Below are 15,571 nucleotides of genomic sequence, written 5' to 3'. Positions count from 1 at the left end.
TTTCGGGTGCACCTTCAATAGACATCTGTGCATGAAGCAGCACAGATGTCTTTCAAGTTGCACACCGAAGTCGCGGCTTTGAAATCGTGCGATTTCAGGTGAAGTTGCAAAATTTCAAAACCGTGTTCAGAGGGAACGAGGGCTTAAAAAAGTCCCTGATCCCTTCCACAAAAATGCATTGATATAAACGTGTTTAATAGGAACTCGTTAAAAAAAATGTCCTGCGTTTCTGCAAAAAGCATAAAAAAAAAAGCATTTGTGTGAATGAAGCTTAAAAGTGATCCACCTTGGATTGCTTTTTAGAGGGCTAACACTAGTGTACATTAGCCCTTAGACCTCTGCGTTGCAGTAACACATTATTGCGTGTGCTAGGGGATGTAACTCATGTAACATTTTGAATATCACCCTAATACATTAAGGGAAGTGTGCTGCTTTACCTTTCACAGTTCATTCACAAGCTTTGGTCAAGTCCTGGATGACCTGGGCTTAGAGTAAGTGAGCTGAATGTCTGGCCATCAGGCTAATGAGTGACATCTAGTGTCAGAAAAGAACTACTGCGGGACTAATCTCTGAATTTGTTGTGGAAATGTTATTAATATTTGTGTGTACATTTTCCAGTAGGTGTTTTGTTTAAATTGCCAGTATGTCTCTCAGTGTCAGTTTTCCGGTAATCGTTATGCACAGCCAATATGGCTTTAACTTGCATTGAGGAAAGACCTGTAGTTGTGGAAACCTTCCATTAAATGGAGACCGCATACCACTTGCCTGGTCTCCGGAGCGGCGGGCACCCTGAACGGTTACCGCTGGAGAGAACACTGATCCGGATCTATGGCAGTGCGAATGTATATCAGCCAGCCGGGGCCCCCGGTATTCACTGGCGGAGATATGTTTTTGATGTGGAATTATTATCATTTTGATAAATATCTGGCCTTTTGGTGGAATAATGGCGGGTAGCTTTCCATTATGCTCGATCCGCATGATTGAAATACTGTTGCTATCTTCCTTTGAAGATATAGTCTCATTTACTGGCATAATCACTATCAAATATGTTTTTTATGAACTATATTATATAGGATTCACTCTAGCAGGTTATGACGGGAGTGCATGCGTATGTACTGGCATGGCCATGTTCATGAGAATCCATGCTAGTTCCATTGTATAAGTGTTTGGTAACCATTTGCATGGTCCCTTTTTCACAGAACAGCTGGAAATTCCTGCTCACAGTTTCAGTTGGTTCATTTACATGCACTCCCATTTCTTTTGTACATTTGAATGTATACATGTGTGTCATTGGCTGATATGGTGTAGCCATCACTTCCTGTCTCTGTTCTTTTGTTGCCCTATAGATAAACAAGGCCTATTGTTCATCGCAGGACAACTTGGGAACTTCCAAACTGAACCAGCCTGTGTGCATCTGTGTCTCTGAGGATGGTGAGAGCGCTCCGATGCCTTATACAAAAGTGCTGAGAACTGTGCTTTTTAGCACAACGGGATTAATTGCGCTTGCCATATATTAATATCCAAAAGTTCACTTATTAGCGCAACAGAGTTATTTGTGCATCAAGCGTATATTAATTCCCACGACAAATCAAAGGCAAATATTACAGCAAAAGCTGTTTTAGTTTTTTTTATTTTTTAATGAGCTATTCATTTTTATCTTGATTACTTTTTTTCTCTGCATTTTTCTTTAAAGTCAAGTTTTTATTTTTGTCTGTGACTCCGCTGGAAACAATTCCCCTCATTTCCTGTCCCTGTAGGGTTTGTCAATAAAACTATTGTTAAAATTATAAAGTTCCAACCCTTCCTCGCTGGACAAAAAGTGTGTTATTGTTTTTGTCTGTGTCCCTGTTGGAGGGATTTCTCATTACATGATGTCCTTTTAAAAGTGGGACTCCAGCCCAAAAATGTTTTATTTTAGGTAAAGTGAGGGAAGTATTATATTCTCTGAGAGGTTTTAATTGCTGTTTCGCTTCTGATAAGATATCCCCTGACTTACTGCTCAGATGATCAGCGCCAACCAGGGGCGTAACTACAGGGGTTGCAATCGCTACCGGGCCCCATGCTCCAGGGGGCCCGGTAGCAAACCAGTGGGTGAACTTCCAGGATCGCAAAGGTCACACTTGCGACTGGACCCTGGCATTGCACCACTGTGGGGAGGCCCCAAGATTGCAGGAAGGGGGCCCACAAGATTGCAGGAAGGGGGCCCACTGCAGAACTTGTGAAAGAATCCTGCTGCGGTACCGTAATAAAAGGCCATGCAACGAGTGTAAAGAGCCCCAGGATTCGTGGGAAGAGCCCTGGGCTTGAAGGTAAGGGCCCCGGCCAGGGGTCTGGGGGGCCCTTCATGGTTTCTTGCATCAGGGCCCTGAAGGTTCTAGTTACGCCTCTGGCGCCAACAGTGGCAGAGATGTAACTACAGGGGTTGCAGGGGTTGCAATTGCAACCTGGCCCCATGCTCCTGGGGGCCTGTGTAGCTCCCCTGTATACCTGGATAGGAGGGGGGGGCAGCATGCAGAGAAATCACTGACCTCCTTTTTACTCCTGTAGCTGCAGGAGGAAAAGGGAGGAGATTGGTTCCTCTGTATGCTGCCCCCGCCACTCCACCTATCCAGTTTACTTGTGTTCTGCTGTCTTTGGACCCCTGTGTGCTCCACTGGTCCCCCCCCCTACTGTGCTGCCCCCCCCCCCCCCACTGTGCTCCCTCCCCCCTCCTGCCAGCTGCTGCAGGGGATGTGTCACAATAGAGAACCAGGAAGGGGGTCGGTAAATATGTAATTTACCAGCTCCTTCCTTTTCTGAATGGACAGAGTCATAGTCAGTGACATTGTAAAATAATAACATAAAATGATAAAAAATAATACAATTAAAATACCAAAAAATAAAAATTACTGACACCAGTGGGTGAACTTCCAGGATCGCAAAGATCACACTTGCAACCGGGCCCTGGCATTTCACCACTGTGGGAAGGCCCCAAGATGGCAGGAGGGGGGCCCACTGCAGAACTTGTGAAAGGGTCCCGCAACGAGAGTAAAGGGCCCCAGGATCAGTGGGAAGAGCCCCAGGCTTGAAGAGAAGGGTCCTGGCCAGAGGTTCGGGGGGCCCTTCATGGTTTCTTGCACAGGGACCCTGAAAGTTCTAGTTACATCCTCTTCAATTCTTTATTAAAGACAGTTGTCACTGAAACAAAAAGTGAAGGTAATTTTCTCAACCAGGACACAGACAACAATAAAAAACCTGCAGTCTTATCCCTTCTTCACTCTACAAAAGAAAAGGATTGAGTGGACTGGATCTTTCTGTAAGCATTTTAGCTTTTTTTTTTTCTTTTTTACTGTAAATACTATCCTAAACGCATCTGTGTGCTCAATGGATTTCTGGACATATCATTTCACATGAATTCCTCTGCTATCACTACTTATTTAGGAGCTGAAAAAAAACTTTCATATTAACCACTTAAGCCCCGGAAGATTTTACCCCCTTCCTGACCAGGGCCTATTTTGCGATTCGGCACTGCGTGACTTTAACGGACAATTGCGCGGTCGTGCGACGCTGTACCTAAACGAATTTGACGTCCTTTTTTTCCCACAAACAGAGCTTTCTTTTGGTGGTATTTGATCACCTGTGCGATTTTTTGATCATGCGCTATAAACAAAAAAAGAGCGTCAATTTTGCAAAAATAACAATATTTTTCACATTTTTTTATATGAAATTCCCCCAAAAAAATGTAAAAATCAAAATTTTTTAACATTTTCAGCCAATTTGTTTTATGCTACATATGTTTGGTAAAAAAAATCGCAAAAAGCGTATTTTGATTGGTTTGCGCACAAGTTATCACGTTTACTAACAAAGGGAAAGATTTTTGTCATTTTTTTTAACAAGTAATGGCGGCGATCTGCGATTTTTTTTGCGGTACTGCGACATTGTGGCGGACAGATAGGACCCTTGACTGACATTTTTGACACTTTTGGGGTTACCAGTGACATTACTGCAGTAATCAGTGCTACATATGCACTGTTACTGCAAAATGACACTGGTAGTGAAGGGGTTAACTTTATTTGAGAGGGAGGGGCTGCGTGTGTCCCTAGGGGCGTGATTCTAACTGTGATTGGCTGTGGCTTGAGCTGTAGAAACAGTGATCAACGGTCCTACATAGTAGAACCGTGTGATCACTGTTTCTACACAGGGGAGAATGACAGGCGGCTTGTTTACATCAGCCGTCTGACTTTCTCCCTCTGCAGCGACGATCGCAGAGTGACCGGCGGACATCGGGTCCGCCGGTCACACGCGCGGGGGGGGGGGGGGGTCCGTGACCACGCGGGAGCGGGAGCGCGCCTCCGGGGGCGCGCGATCGCTCCCTAGACCCTCACAGGCTAGCGATGTAGATCTACGTCACTTTGCCTGTGAGGGGCTGACTGCCGACGTAAATAGTCGTGCGGCAGTCGGCAAGTGGTTAATATTACTCAATAGCTGCTAAGTATATAAATCTACTTTGTTTACACCAAATGCATTCCCAAATCCAGATAATACCTTGTAAAAGTAGCAGTAACCTCACCATTGTGCTCTACATAGCCTATGCACAGAGCAGAGCTGTGGGAGGGGACTAGTCTGCTCCACCTACTACAGAAAACTACAGGAGGGGCGGAGACAAGACCATTCACCCTGCAGAAGGAGAGAGAGCAGCAGTGAGCGGTCTTTATTACAGGAAGTCTCACACTGGATTACTGCACAGATCTGGAAGAAATGCACAAAGCACACCAAGATTCAAGAAGAATGCCCATAATTATAATATTTAGATGATATATACTCATACTGGAGTTCTGCTTTAAATTTATTCCACTTCGAATGAAAAGCTTAATTTATCGTCCAATCAACAGGGTGAGTCACAGGAGGCAATGATGAGTCACAGCACCAGAATCTAAACTCTGATTTAGGAAAAACAACTTTCCTGTCCAACATTACAGAGAACCTGCAAATACTTCATACCACTTATTAGAGAAGAGCCAAATTGAGAGTTTTTTTTTATCAAAAAGTTTCTGTGAAAAATTGGGAGATTCCGGAGACATTTCACCATTTTTGAAGCATTGGGGGAGGTCTCAAAACCTAATACTTTTTTTTTAAAGTGTATAAAAATCTCAATTTATTGCTCAGTATGTTTGATATCATGCCTCTCTGTATACAAATCTCTTCAAGGAAGTTGCTTTTTCATGAATCTGTTACAAAGTTTCACACCTGGAGATCCTGCCAGTAACAGCACTTCCTGTTTCAGGCTGACAACGCTATGCCGCTGCCTTATGAATGGGAGCAGCATTATCAGCCGGCCTTGTGCAGGCTTCAGTTGATTTTGAGCTGCCAATCAGGTCTGTCCCTCCACTTAAGAACTAGCGCCCCCATGCTTTTTCACTGGCAGCATTGGTAGAGGCTGGAGAGACAGTCAGCCGTGCCACCAAGGGGACTGACTTACCCAAAAGGTAAGTGATGGCTACTGTGTATAAGTACAGGGATGCTGTGAGAAATCATGGGGGCCCCATACAGCCTATCTGACAGGGCCCTCCCCCCCCCCCCCCTGTCCGAAAGTGACTGAGGACATAGATTTATCAGTCCCTTTCTCTACAGCCTCAGCTGCACAGATGTATGAATAGGAAGCCCTCTGAGACTTCCTACTCATTCACAAACGGAAGTTTACAATGCTTCAATGATGAATGGACACAGGAGTGACTGGCTTAGATCACTCACTGTGTTAATTCAGTAAAGAAGGGGCCAGTAAATGACATGTGCCCACAGCAGCTGTCGGTCAGAGAGGAGGGAAACTGGCAGCACTGTGGGAGAAAGGGGCACACAGGTGGGCCTGGATAGCAGATGGAAGGGGCACATGGGCTAGAAGCAATCCCCTTGCAGTGTAGCCAGAGGGAGGGAGAGGAGGAAAAGCTGCAGTGGGAGACAGAAGAGGATCGGTGTCTACAATAAGACAGTACAGCCGACCCTCCTGCTTAGCAGGTGCCATGGCCCCCCTTTTGAGCTGATGGGGCCGGGCCCAGTACTGCCTTATCAGTGACCCTGTATACCTTATCAGCGACCCTGTATACCTTATCAGCGACCCTGTATTCCTTATCAGCAACCCTCTAAGAGTATGTGTGCGACTGTGTATGAGTAAGTGTGTGCGACTGTGTATGAGTAAGTGTGTGCGACTGTGTATGAATAAGTGTGTGCGACTGTGTATGAGTAAGTGTGTGCGACTGTGTATGAGTAAGTGTGTGCGACTGTGTACGAGTAAGTGTGTGTGTCATTGTGTTTGTCAAGTAGAAATGAGTGGGCTGCACATTGATGCTGTCGCCAACATAAAACTAGATTTATTATAATAAATAGAATATTCACCACATATATCCCCGCCTGTTTACCTCCTACTCTACAATGCGTTTCACCCCACAAAAGGGCTGAATCCTAGAATAATACATTCCACATACTGTATCATTGTCCTTGTTTGTGTGTAGGTTTGTGGTTTTTCAAAGTATCTAATAGTGGTTACAATTGTGCAATGAATAATAGGACGATGTTTAAATTAATCATAGGGAGTGCTGTCTGCTGGACTGTATCTAATGCTGATCTCTGCGCTCTGTATGTTACATACTCCTGACCCCTACATTTTGTATGGTACATTCACCTGATGCTGTTGCTTTGTACATAGTCCTGGTCCCTGCACTCTGTACGTTACAAAAGAACCTATGCACTCTGTATATTACATACTCTTGACCCCTGCACTTTGTTACAAACTCTTAACTTCACCATTCTGTATGTTACATACTTCTGACCCCTGCAATCAGTATGTTACACACATCTGGCCCCCACCCTTAGTAAGATACATACTGCAGACCCCCACACTTAGTACATTACATACTCCTCACCCCTATATACTCCTGACACCTGCACTCTGTATTTTACATACTTATGACTCCTGCACTCTGAATGTCTGTGCATGTCTTAAAATACACTTTAACCAATTTTGCTCCAGAAGGTTTTTCCCCTCTTCCTGGCCAGGCCATTTTTTGCGATACGGCACTGCATTGCTTCAACTGACAACTGTGTGGTCGTTTCGACACTGTACCCAAATAAAATTGATGTCCTTTTTTTTCCACAAATAGAGCTTTCTTTTGGTGGTATTTGATCACTTCTGCGTTATTTATTTTTTGCGCTATAAACAACAAGCGACAATTTTGTAAAAAAAAAAACAATATTTTTTACTTTCTGCTATAAAACACATCCAAGAAAAAAATGTAAAAAAACTAATTTTCTCATAAATATAGGCCAATGTGTATTCTGCTACATGACTTTGGTAAAAAAAAATCCCAATAAGCGTATATTGATTGGTTTGTGCAAACGTTATAGCGCCTACAAACTATGGGATAGATTTATGGACTTTTTTTTTTATTATTGTTTTTACTAGTAATGACGGTGATTAGCGATTTTTAGCGGGACAACAACATTGCGGCGGACAAATCAGCCACTAAGTGACACCAATACAGTGATCAGTGCTAAAAAAAAATGCACTGTGACTGTATAGATGACACTGGCAGGGAAGGGGTTAACATCAGCGGTGAGCAAAAGGTTAAGTGTGCTCCAGGTAGTGCTTTCTAACTGTGGGGGGAATGCTGTGACTGGAGGAAAACAGAAATGTATGTTTCTGCTCAGCAGAAACACAAGATCTTCATTTTCCTCCCTCACAGATTTGCTGTCTGCCATCTTTACATAGGTAGACCGCCGTTCTGCCTCTCCTCTGAATGATCGGCTGCGATTACAGCGCACCCCAGAATCATGTACAGGTATGTGATTTTGTGCTCAAGGGGTGCCCTTCTGCAGTATATGTATGCGGGGCGGTCCTTTAGCGGTTAAATGGTATTTTATTGGTAAGTATTGGTACAAGTACTGCAGAACATATGTGCAGCGTATACATCAAGTTGACTCATGTTCAGGAAAGGACAGACAGATAGATAGATAGATCTAAACTCAGTGCAACTCAGGGATGATGCTGACCATACACCATACGAAAAATCGGCCAAATTTCAGTCATTTGGACAGTTCGTTCATTTTTCAGCCAGTTAATGGGTACAAATCGGTAATCAGCTGTGACCTTTTTGGAGCCGAAAAAATGAAGGACAAGTTTGGAAATTTTCTGCCGAACGAACGATAAATCGAAAGGTTAATGTGTTACTCGTCCAAACTGTTTGAGCTAGATATATGTGAAAAAAATAAACAAAAAACTGATTAATTTATGCCCATTGAACGATTTATCGGTCATTACATGATGGCACTATCGTTTATGGCTGGGTATTCGTTTTTCGAAAATGAGTTTGAACAATTTTTTGTATAGTGTATGGTCAGCATTAGCCTTCTCCTTAATCTCTGTTCTAGGTCTGTAAATTATCAATTGTAACAATTTTTGTAGAGCTGATGGCAAATTCTACCAATGTCAGAACAGCAATTTTGTTTGCAGCTGGAGTCACAGGGGATTTGCCGCTAAAAAGCGTTTTGTCGTTATGCATTGGGTTGACGTTGTCTGCTACAAATCTCTCCCTTTTGATCAATCTGTATCTAAGCCACAGAGGCAAATGCAAAACGATTGTTGCTGGCGAGCTGGTCGCTGACATGAAACATCAAGCATCTGATCTACAAATCACTGTAAAATTAAAGTATTAGCGATTCTACAGGAAAGAACTATTTTTTTTTTTTAAATGCACTAAAAAAAAAAAATAGATGTCATATTACTGCAAATGCACTGCAGCGCTGAAATGGGAACAGGCACTATTTTTATTTATATTTTATAGGGAAGTGCATTTTTGCATGTTGCAGTACATAAGTTAAAAGGCAACAATTTCGTTTGGTCCTTACTGAACAGCACCACAAAATAAAAGAAGTCAAAAATACAATTTGTGGGAGGGACACATTTTTATTCAGTAACTTTTCAGAATTAATTAAATATAATTCTTGTATATTGTTACTCACATCAACTTTTCTTTCTAAGATAATAAATTACCAGGGGAAAAAGAGAAGATCGAAGTGTTACTAAACTCAGAGATTTGTTACAAAATATAAAATAATAAAAACTCACTCATAGAATTAGGCCCCTTTCACACACTCCGTCCGTCGGACGGACTCCGTTTTTCTCAGCGGGGGATCGATCCGCCAATCCCCCCTGAGCAGGAGGATGACAGCTGTGTCTCCGCGATGTGTGCGGAGACACAGCTGTCAGGTCCCCATGCATCTCTATGGGGGAAATCGGATGGGAACGGACCGTCGGTCCCATCCAATCCGATCCGCTGGACAGATGGAAAATAGGGTTTCCATCCGTCCAGATTTGACGGATCTGATCGGATCCGATCGGATGTCAGCGGACATGTCTCCGCTGACATCCGATGCCCCATAGGGATGCATGGGGGGACCGTCCAGATCCGCCAAAAAAATGGACAGGCGGATCTGAACGGTCCGCCTGTGTGAAAGAGCCCTAATTATCTTCTATAACTCACCATGACTTAATTGGCTGTGTGATGTGAACAAACCAGAGGCGTAACTAGAACCTTCAGGGCCCTGATGCAAGAAACCATAAAGGGCCCCCCAGACCCCTGGCCAGGGCCCTTACCTTCAAGCCCAGGGCTCTTCCCACTAATCCTGGGGCTCTTTACACTCATTGCATGGCCTTTTATTATGGTCCCGCAGCAGGTTCTGCAGTGGGCCCCCTTCCTGCAATCTTGTGGGCCCCCTTCCTGCAATCTTGGGGCCTCCCCACAGTGGTGCAATGCCAGGGTCCGGTCGCAAGTGTGACTTTTGCGATCCTGGAAGTTCACCCAATGGTTTGCTACCGGGCCCCCTGGAGCATGGGGCCCGGTAGCGATTGCAACCCCTGCAACCCCTGTAGTTACGCCCCTGGAACAAACTTTAAGAGTCATGATTATTTCTTTAGGACAGGGAGTGCAAACTTTTTAGAATGGGGGCCATATCCTATATATTTTACAAATATTCATGAGCCGAAAAAATTCCCGTCATAGCCCCCCTTACATCAGATTCCCCACCAGGGTCACCCCTGACATCAGGTATCCATCAGAATCCCTCCTCACATCAGAGTCCCCATCAGAGGCACCCATTATATCAGGGTCTCTGTCAAGGTTCTCCCTTACACCAGAGTCCCTAACAGGGTCCCCCCCCCATGCATCAGAGTTCACATCAGCATCCCCTCTTACATCAGAGTCCACATCAAAGCCCCCTATTTAAATGATTGTGAACATCAGAACCCCCCCTTACATCTGGGTCCCCATCAGAGTCCCCCTAACATCAGGGTCCTCATGAGATTCCCCTCTTACATCAGAAGTGGGGACTATGGGCAACCTCTGTTGACCCTAAAGGCCCGTACACGTACCGATTGTTGGCCGAAACTGTTCGGCCGCCGAACGATCGGCCGATTTTCGGCTTGTTAGTATGATGCTTCCGACAGCCGACAGCGCACTTTCGGCCGAACAGAATCTGTCGTGCAAGCATTAAAATTTATGTATGCCGACACCAGAACGGCCGATTGTTCGCCAGTCAGTACAGAATTCGGCCGACAGACAGCAGATTTGCAAGACTGGGCATGCTCAGAAAAGAAAAAAGACAAGGAAAGTTAACCATTACATGACATCACTTCTGCAGTCGGCTGTTGTTGGCCGACAAAATTCATGTGCAGTCTTTTGCACTTTTCAACAGACAAGACAGCCCTCGGACAAAAGACGGCCGATCGGTCGGCCGACGATCGGTACGTGTGTACGGGGCTTAACCCTTAGTCTTTGCACATTGAGGACATATCACTGACCACAGCTGGGGGCTGGATAAAATCTAGCTGTGGGCCAGATGTGGCCCACAGGCAATAGTTTGGAGACCCCTGCATTATTAAATGAGCTGGTATGGCTGTCCATACATAGGAAAAAAAAATGGGTAAAAATGTCTTCCAGCTCAATGGAAAGTCATTCTTTGCCAACAATCACCTTAAAAAATTTTTAACAGTATAGTCAAAGGTTTGGCAAGGAAAACAGCGACAATTCCAGTGTTCAAAGGGGAACCAATCGGAAACAGACAATGGAGCTGCATTGTATGGATTGTGCTAATTAACAACCACAGAATATGTTGGATTGTTTTGGTCATTTCATGTTTCGATTAAAAAAAGTTTGGTTGAATTTTTTGTTGAATTTTTTGAAAAAAAAAAAAAAAAAAACTGTCAGTATGTGACTAGCCTGAGCCTCTAGTTCCTGGTGTCCAAACTTCAGCCTGAGGGCCACCTGTAACCTTTCCGTACTTGATGTGTGGCCTTTGTCCCTCAGCAAACATGATTGGGAACATTTTTACTTCAGGATTGTAATGGCAAGTGATCCCTATAAGTCTCAGGTAACATGTTCTCATTCTCTGATTGTCTTCTGCAGTATGTCCTCAGTTTCTAATTACTCCTGTAGCATGGGCACAGTCTTTGACTATCTCCTACTGAATATCTGCAGTCTCTGACTATCTTCTGTGGTATGTCTGCGGTATCTGGCCATCTCCTGTAGTACAACTGCATCTCATGAAATTAGAATATCATCAAAAAGTTAATTTATTTCAGTAATTTAATTCAAAAAGTGAAACTCATATATTTTATATAGATGCATTACACACAGTGAGATATTTCAAGCATTTCTTTCTTTTAATTTTGAGGATTATGGCTTCCAGCTAGTGAAAACCCTTAATTGGCCAGCAGTAATTCATGCAAAAGGAGCCCCGACCAAGTATTGAGTGCTGCTATACTGTACATGGACATACTTTTCAGTACACCGACATTTCTGTATTAAAAACCTTTTTTTTTTTTTTTTATTGGTCTTATGTAATATTCAAATTTTCGGAGATACTGAATTTTGGGTTTTCACTAGCTGTAAGCCATAATCATCCAAATTAAAAGAAAGAAATGCTTGAAATATCTCACCCTGTGTGTAACGCATCTATACAAAATATATGAGTTTTACTTTTTGAATTGATTTACTAAAATAAATTACCTTTTTATAATATTAAAAATTTTTAAAAATGCATCGGTATGTCTGCAGTCTCTGACCATCTCCTGTAGCGTGTCTGCAGTCTCTGACCATCCCCTATAGCGTGTCTGCAGTCTCTGACCATCCCCTTTAGCTTGTTTGCAGTCTCTGACCATCCCCTATAGCTTGTCTGCAGTCTCTGACCATCCCCTTTAGCTTGTCTGCAGTCTCTGACCATCCCCTGTAGCTTGTCTGCAGTTTCTGACCATCTCCTATAGCGTGTCTGCAGTCTCTGACCTTCCCCTTTAGCTTGTCTGCAGTCTCTGACCATCCCCTGTAGCTTGTCTGCAGTCTCTAACCATCCCCTGTAGCTTGTCTGCAGTCTCTGACCATCCCCTGTAGCTTGTCTGCAGTCTCTGATCATCTCTTGTAGTGTGTCTGCAGTCTCTGACCATCCCCTGTAGCTTGTCTGCAGTCTCTGACCATCCCCTGTAGCTTGTCTGCAGTTTCTGACCATCTCCTATAGCGTGTCTGCAGTCTCTGACCTTCCCCTTTAGCTTGTCTGCAGTCTCTGACCATCCCCTGTAGCTTGTCTGCAGTCTCTAACCATCCCCTGTAGCTTGTCTGCAGTCTCTGACCATCCCCTGTAGCTTGTCTGCAGTCTCTGATCATCTCTTGTAGTGTGTCTGCAGTCTCTGACCATCCCCTGTAGCTTCTCTGCAGTCTCTGACCATCTCCTGTAGCGTGTCTGCAGTCTCTGACCATCCCCTTTAGCTTGTTTGCAGTCTCTGACCATCCCCTATAGCTTGTCTGCAGTCTCTGACCATCCCCTTTAGCTTGTCTGCAGTCTCTGACCATCCCCTGTAGCTTGTCTGCAGTTTCTGACCATCTCCTATAGCGTGTCTGCAGTCTCTGACCTTCCCCTTTAGCTTGTCTGCAGTCTCTGACCATCCCCTGTAGCTTGTCTGCAGTCTCTAACCATCCCCTGTAGCTTGTCTGCAGTCTCTGACCATCCCCTGTAGCTTGTCTGCAGTCTCTGATCATCTCTTGTAGTGTGTCTGCAGTCTCTGACCATCCCCTGTAGCTTCTCTGCAGTCTCTGACCATCTCCTGTAGCGTGTCTGCAGTCTCTGACCATCTCCTGTAGCGTGTCTGCAGTCTCTGACCATCCCATGTAGCGTGTCTGCAGTCTCCAACCATCCCCTGTAGCGTGTCTGCAGTCTCTGACCATCTCCTGTAGCGTGTCTGTAGTCTCTGACCATCTCCTGTAGAAAACTTGCAGTCTCTGACCATCTCCTGTAGTGTATCTGCAGTCTCTGACCCAGGGCCATCTTTAATATCGATTTGACCCTGGGAAAACATGTTCTTGGGCCTTCCCAAATCCACTTATCAACTATTTGCGGGTAGTGTGGACTTAAGGGGAAGACTCTTTGGGCTCCACAACAATGACTGGGCCCGGGGCAGCTGTCCCTTTTGCCCTGCCTTAAAGACAGCCCTGCTCTGACCATCTCCTGTAGTATATTTGCAGTCTCTGACCATCTCCTGTAGTGTATCTGAAGTATTTGACCATTACCTGTAGTATATCTGCAGTTTCTGGTTATCTCTTGTAGTAAATCTGCAGTTTAAGACTGTCTCCTGTAGTAAGTTTGTATTATCTTACCATCTCTTGTAATATGGCTGAAGTTTCTGACCCTCTCTTGTAGCATGTCTACATTCTCTGACCATTTCTTGTAATATGCCTGCAATCTCTGACCATCTTCTGTAGTATGTCTGCAGTCTCTGACCATCTCCTGTAATATATCTGCAGTCTCTAACCATCTCCTGTAATACAATTGCAGTCTCTGACCTTCTCCTGTAATATATCTGCAGTCTCTGACCGTCTCCTGTATTATGTCTGCAGTCTCTGCCCATCTCCTGTATTATGTCTGCAGTCTCTGACCATCTCCTGTATTATGTCTGCAGTCTCTGACAAACTCCTGTATTATGTCTGCAGTCTCTGACCAACTCCTGTAGTATGTCTACAGTCTCTGACAGTCTCCTGTATTATTTCTGCAGTCTCTGACTATTTCTTGTAGTAAATCTACTGTCTCCAACAGTCATCAATAGCATTACAGATTATTCTATGTGGCCCCCTTAGTGATGTCTGGGGCCACAATCAGGGCCAATCCCCCCAAAAACTGATTGTGATGTATATTTTGAAAAGAAGCAATATCAGTGTGCATGCTGCACATAGAACCTTTTATCAGGCATTCTGTCAGCTACTGCTGTGCAATGAACTGCAATGCTGAAGGTACTCACGTTTTGCATCCTTGTGTTGCAGGGAGCAGGTTGCCAGGCTGCAGTGTCTGGCATGATGCTTATTGGGGGTGAGGACCCCCCTGGCCAGCTGCCTGCTGAGGATAAGGATGAATCTGCCCCTCATCTTGGATGCTGAGCCCAGAGTGTCACCTGCTGTCCAGGAGGATTCCCCAATATACAGACATCAGCTCCTCTATTCACTCTCATGTCACTGTTTATATTTGTTTAGCACAGAAGAGTTAATATTCCACCCAAGCTTCCTTATTGGCTGCAAGTTTTTGTCTGGGTGGGGCCGGGAGCGATCACGCATCAGGCTGTGGCTGACACAGTCACTGAGCGTGAATGCAAATAGATTGAAGTGAATTTTTCCATAAAACCAAAAAGAGAGAATCCAGGCAACAAGTAAGTTGTTTGTGCTACCTAGGAGGTCGACATGTGCAAGTCAGAAAACCCATTCAGTTCACTTCTAATCCAAGTTTAAGATAGTGCCTTGCAGATACAGTCAGTAGGATTTTCACAGTGCTTCTGACTTATAAAAAAGATTAAATTCAAATTTAAAGTGGACCTGTGAGTAACTTTACAAGTCTCCATGAATATGTTCTTGACATGTCACATTACACAGCACATCATTTTACAGAAAAGCTCCACCTTTTATCATTAATAAGCTGTCCTTGAGCTCCACTCCAGTGACTCTGCCTAACCTTATATGGTGTCATCAGTCTGCTGCAGGCAGGAGGAAGCATTTCCTCAGTCGCCCCTCCCCAGAGTGTACATTGTAACTTTGCACCAAGTCACAAGGTGAGAGGCTGCAACAGGGGCTGATTTGTGTAAGCTATTTGTGTACACATCCAAGAACAGCAAAGGGACCAGGATTTACATAAATCCTGTGTTATTCTTGAGCTGGCATCTCAGACCAGGTAGTAGATGATGACCCTGGATGATGGCTGGACAAAGAGAGTGCCGTCGTCCTTTTGAAAACTCCAACTTGCCGAATTCTCCAACAACGTTACTTCCGGTGAGCGTACACCAGGAATAATTGGAGATTTCTACCACTTGGTATCTTCACAGAACACCGGCAGCTTATACACTTCAGTAGATGCTATAATCAGTGCAGATTGTTAGTCCGTCCGCTAGTTGTCGCCGCCTTAGAGGCGGCCATGTTTTTGTTTACTAGCAGGACAGACAGTAAGCAATCTAAAGGTCTGCAAACTGCGGCCGGGGGGCCAGATGCGTCCCTTTGCTTGCATTTACAGTACCTTGCCA

At 44.4% G+C, this 15,571-nt stretch overlaps 1 protein-coding gene across 1 annotated transcript in view; it reads right to left on the bottom strand.

The window, feature by feature from the left end:
• Positions 1-14,535, bottom strand: part of CA5A (carbonic anhydrase 5A) — a 65,532-nt gene extending 50,997 nt beyond the window's left edge. The window contains exon 1 of the mRNA XM_082269720.1: positions 14,309-14,535. Within this exon, the coding sequence (XP_082125846.1) occupies positions 14,309-14,432 (124 nt within the window). The 5' untranslated portion in view covers positions 14,433-14,535. The remainder of the gene's footprint in view (positions 1-14,308) is intronic.
• Positions 14,536-15,571: the final 1,036 nt, after the last annotated feature.

This window comes from Pelophylax lessonae, assembly GCF_965119305.1.
Source record: "Pelophylax lessonae genome assembly, chromosome: 10".
Lineage (NCBI taxonomy): Eukaryota > Metazoa > Chordata > Amphibia > Anura > Ranidae > Pelophylax > Pelophylax lessonae.
Note: the sequence above shows the minus strand (reverse complement) of the source record. Positions and strands in the feature narration are given on the sequence as shown.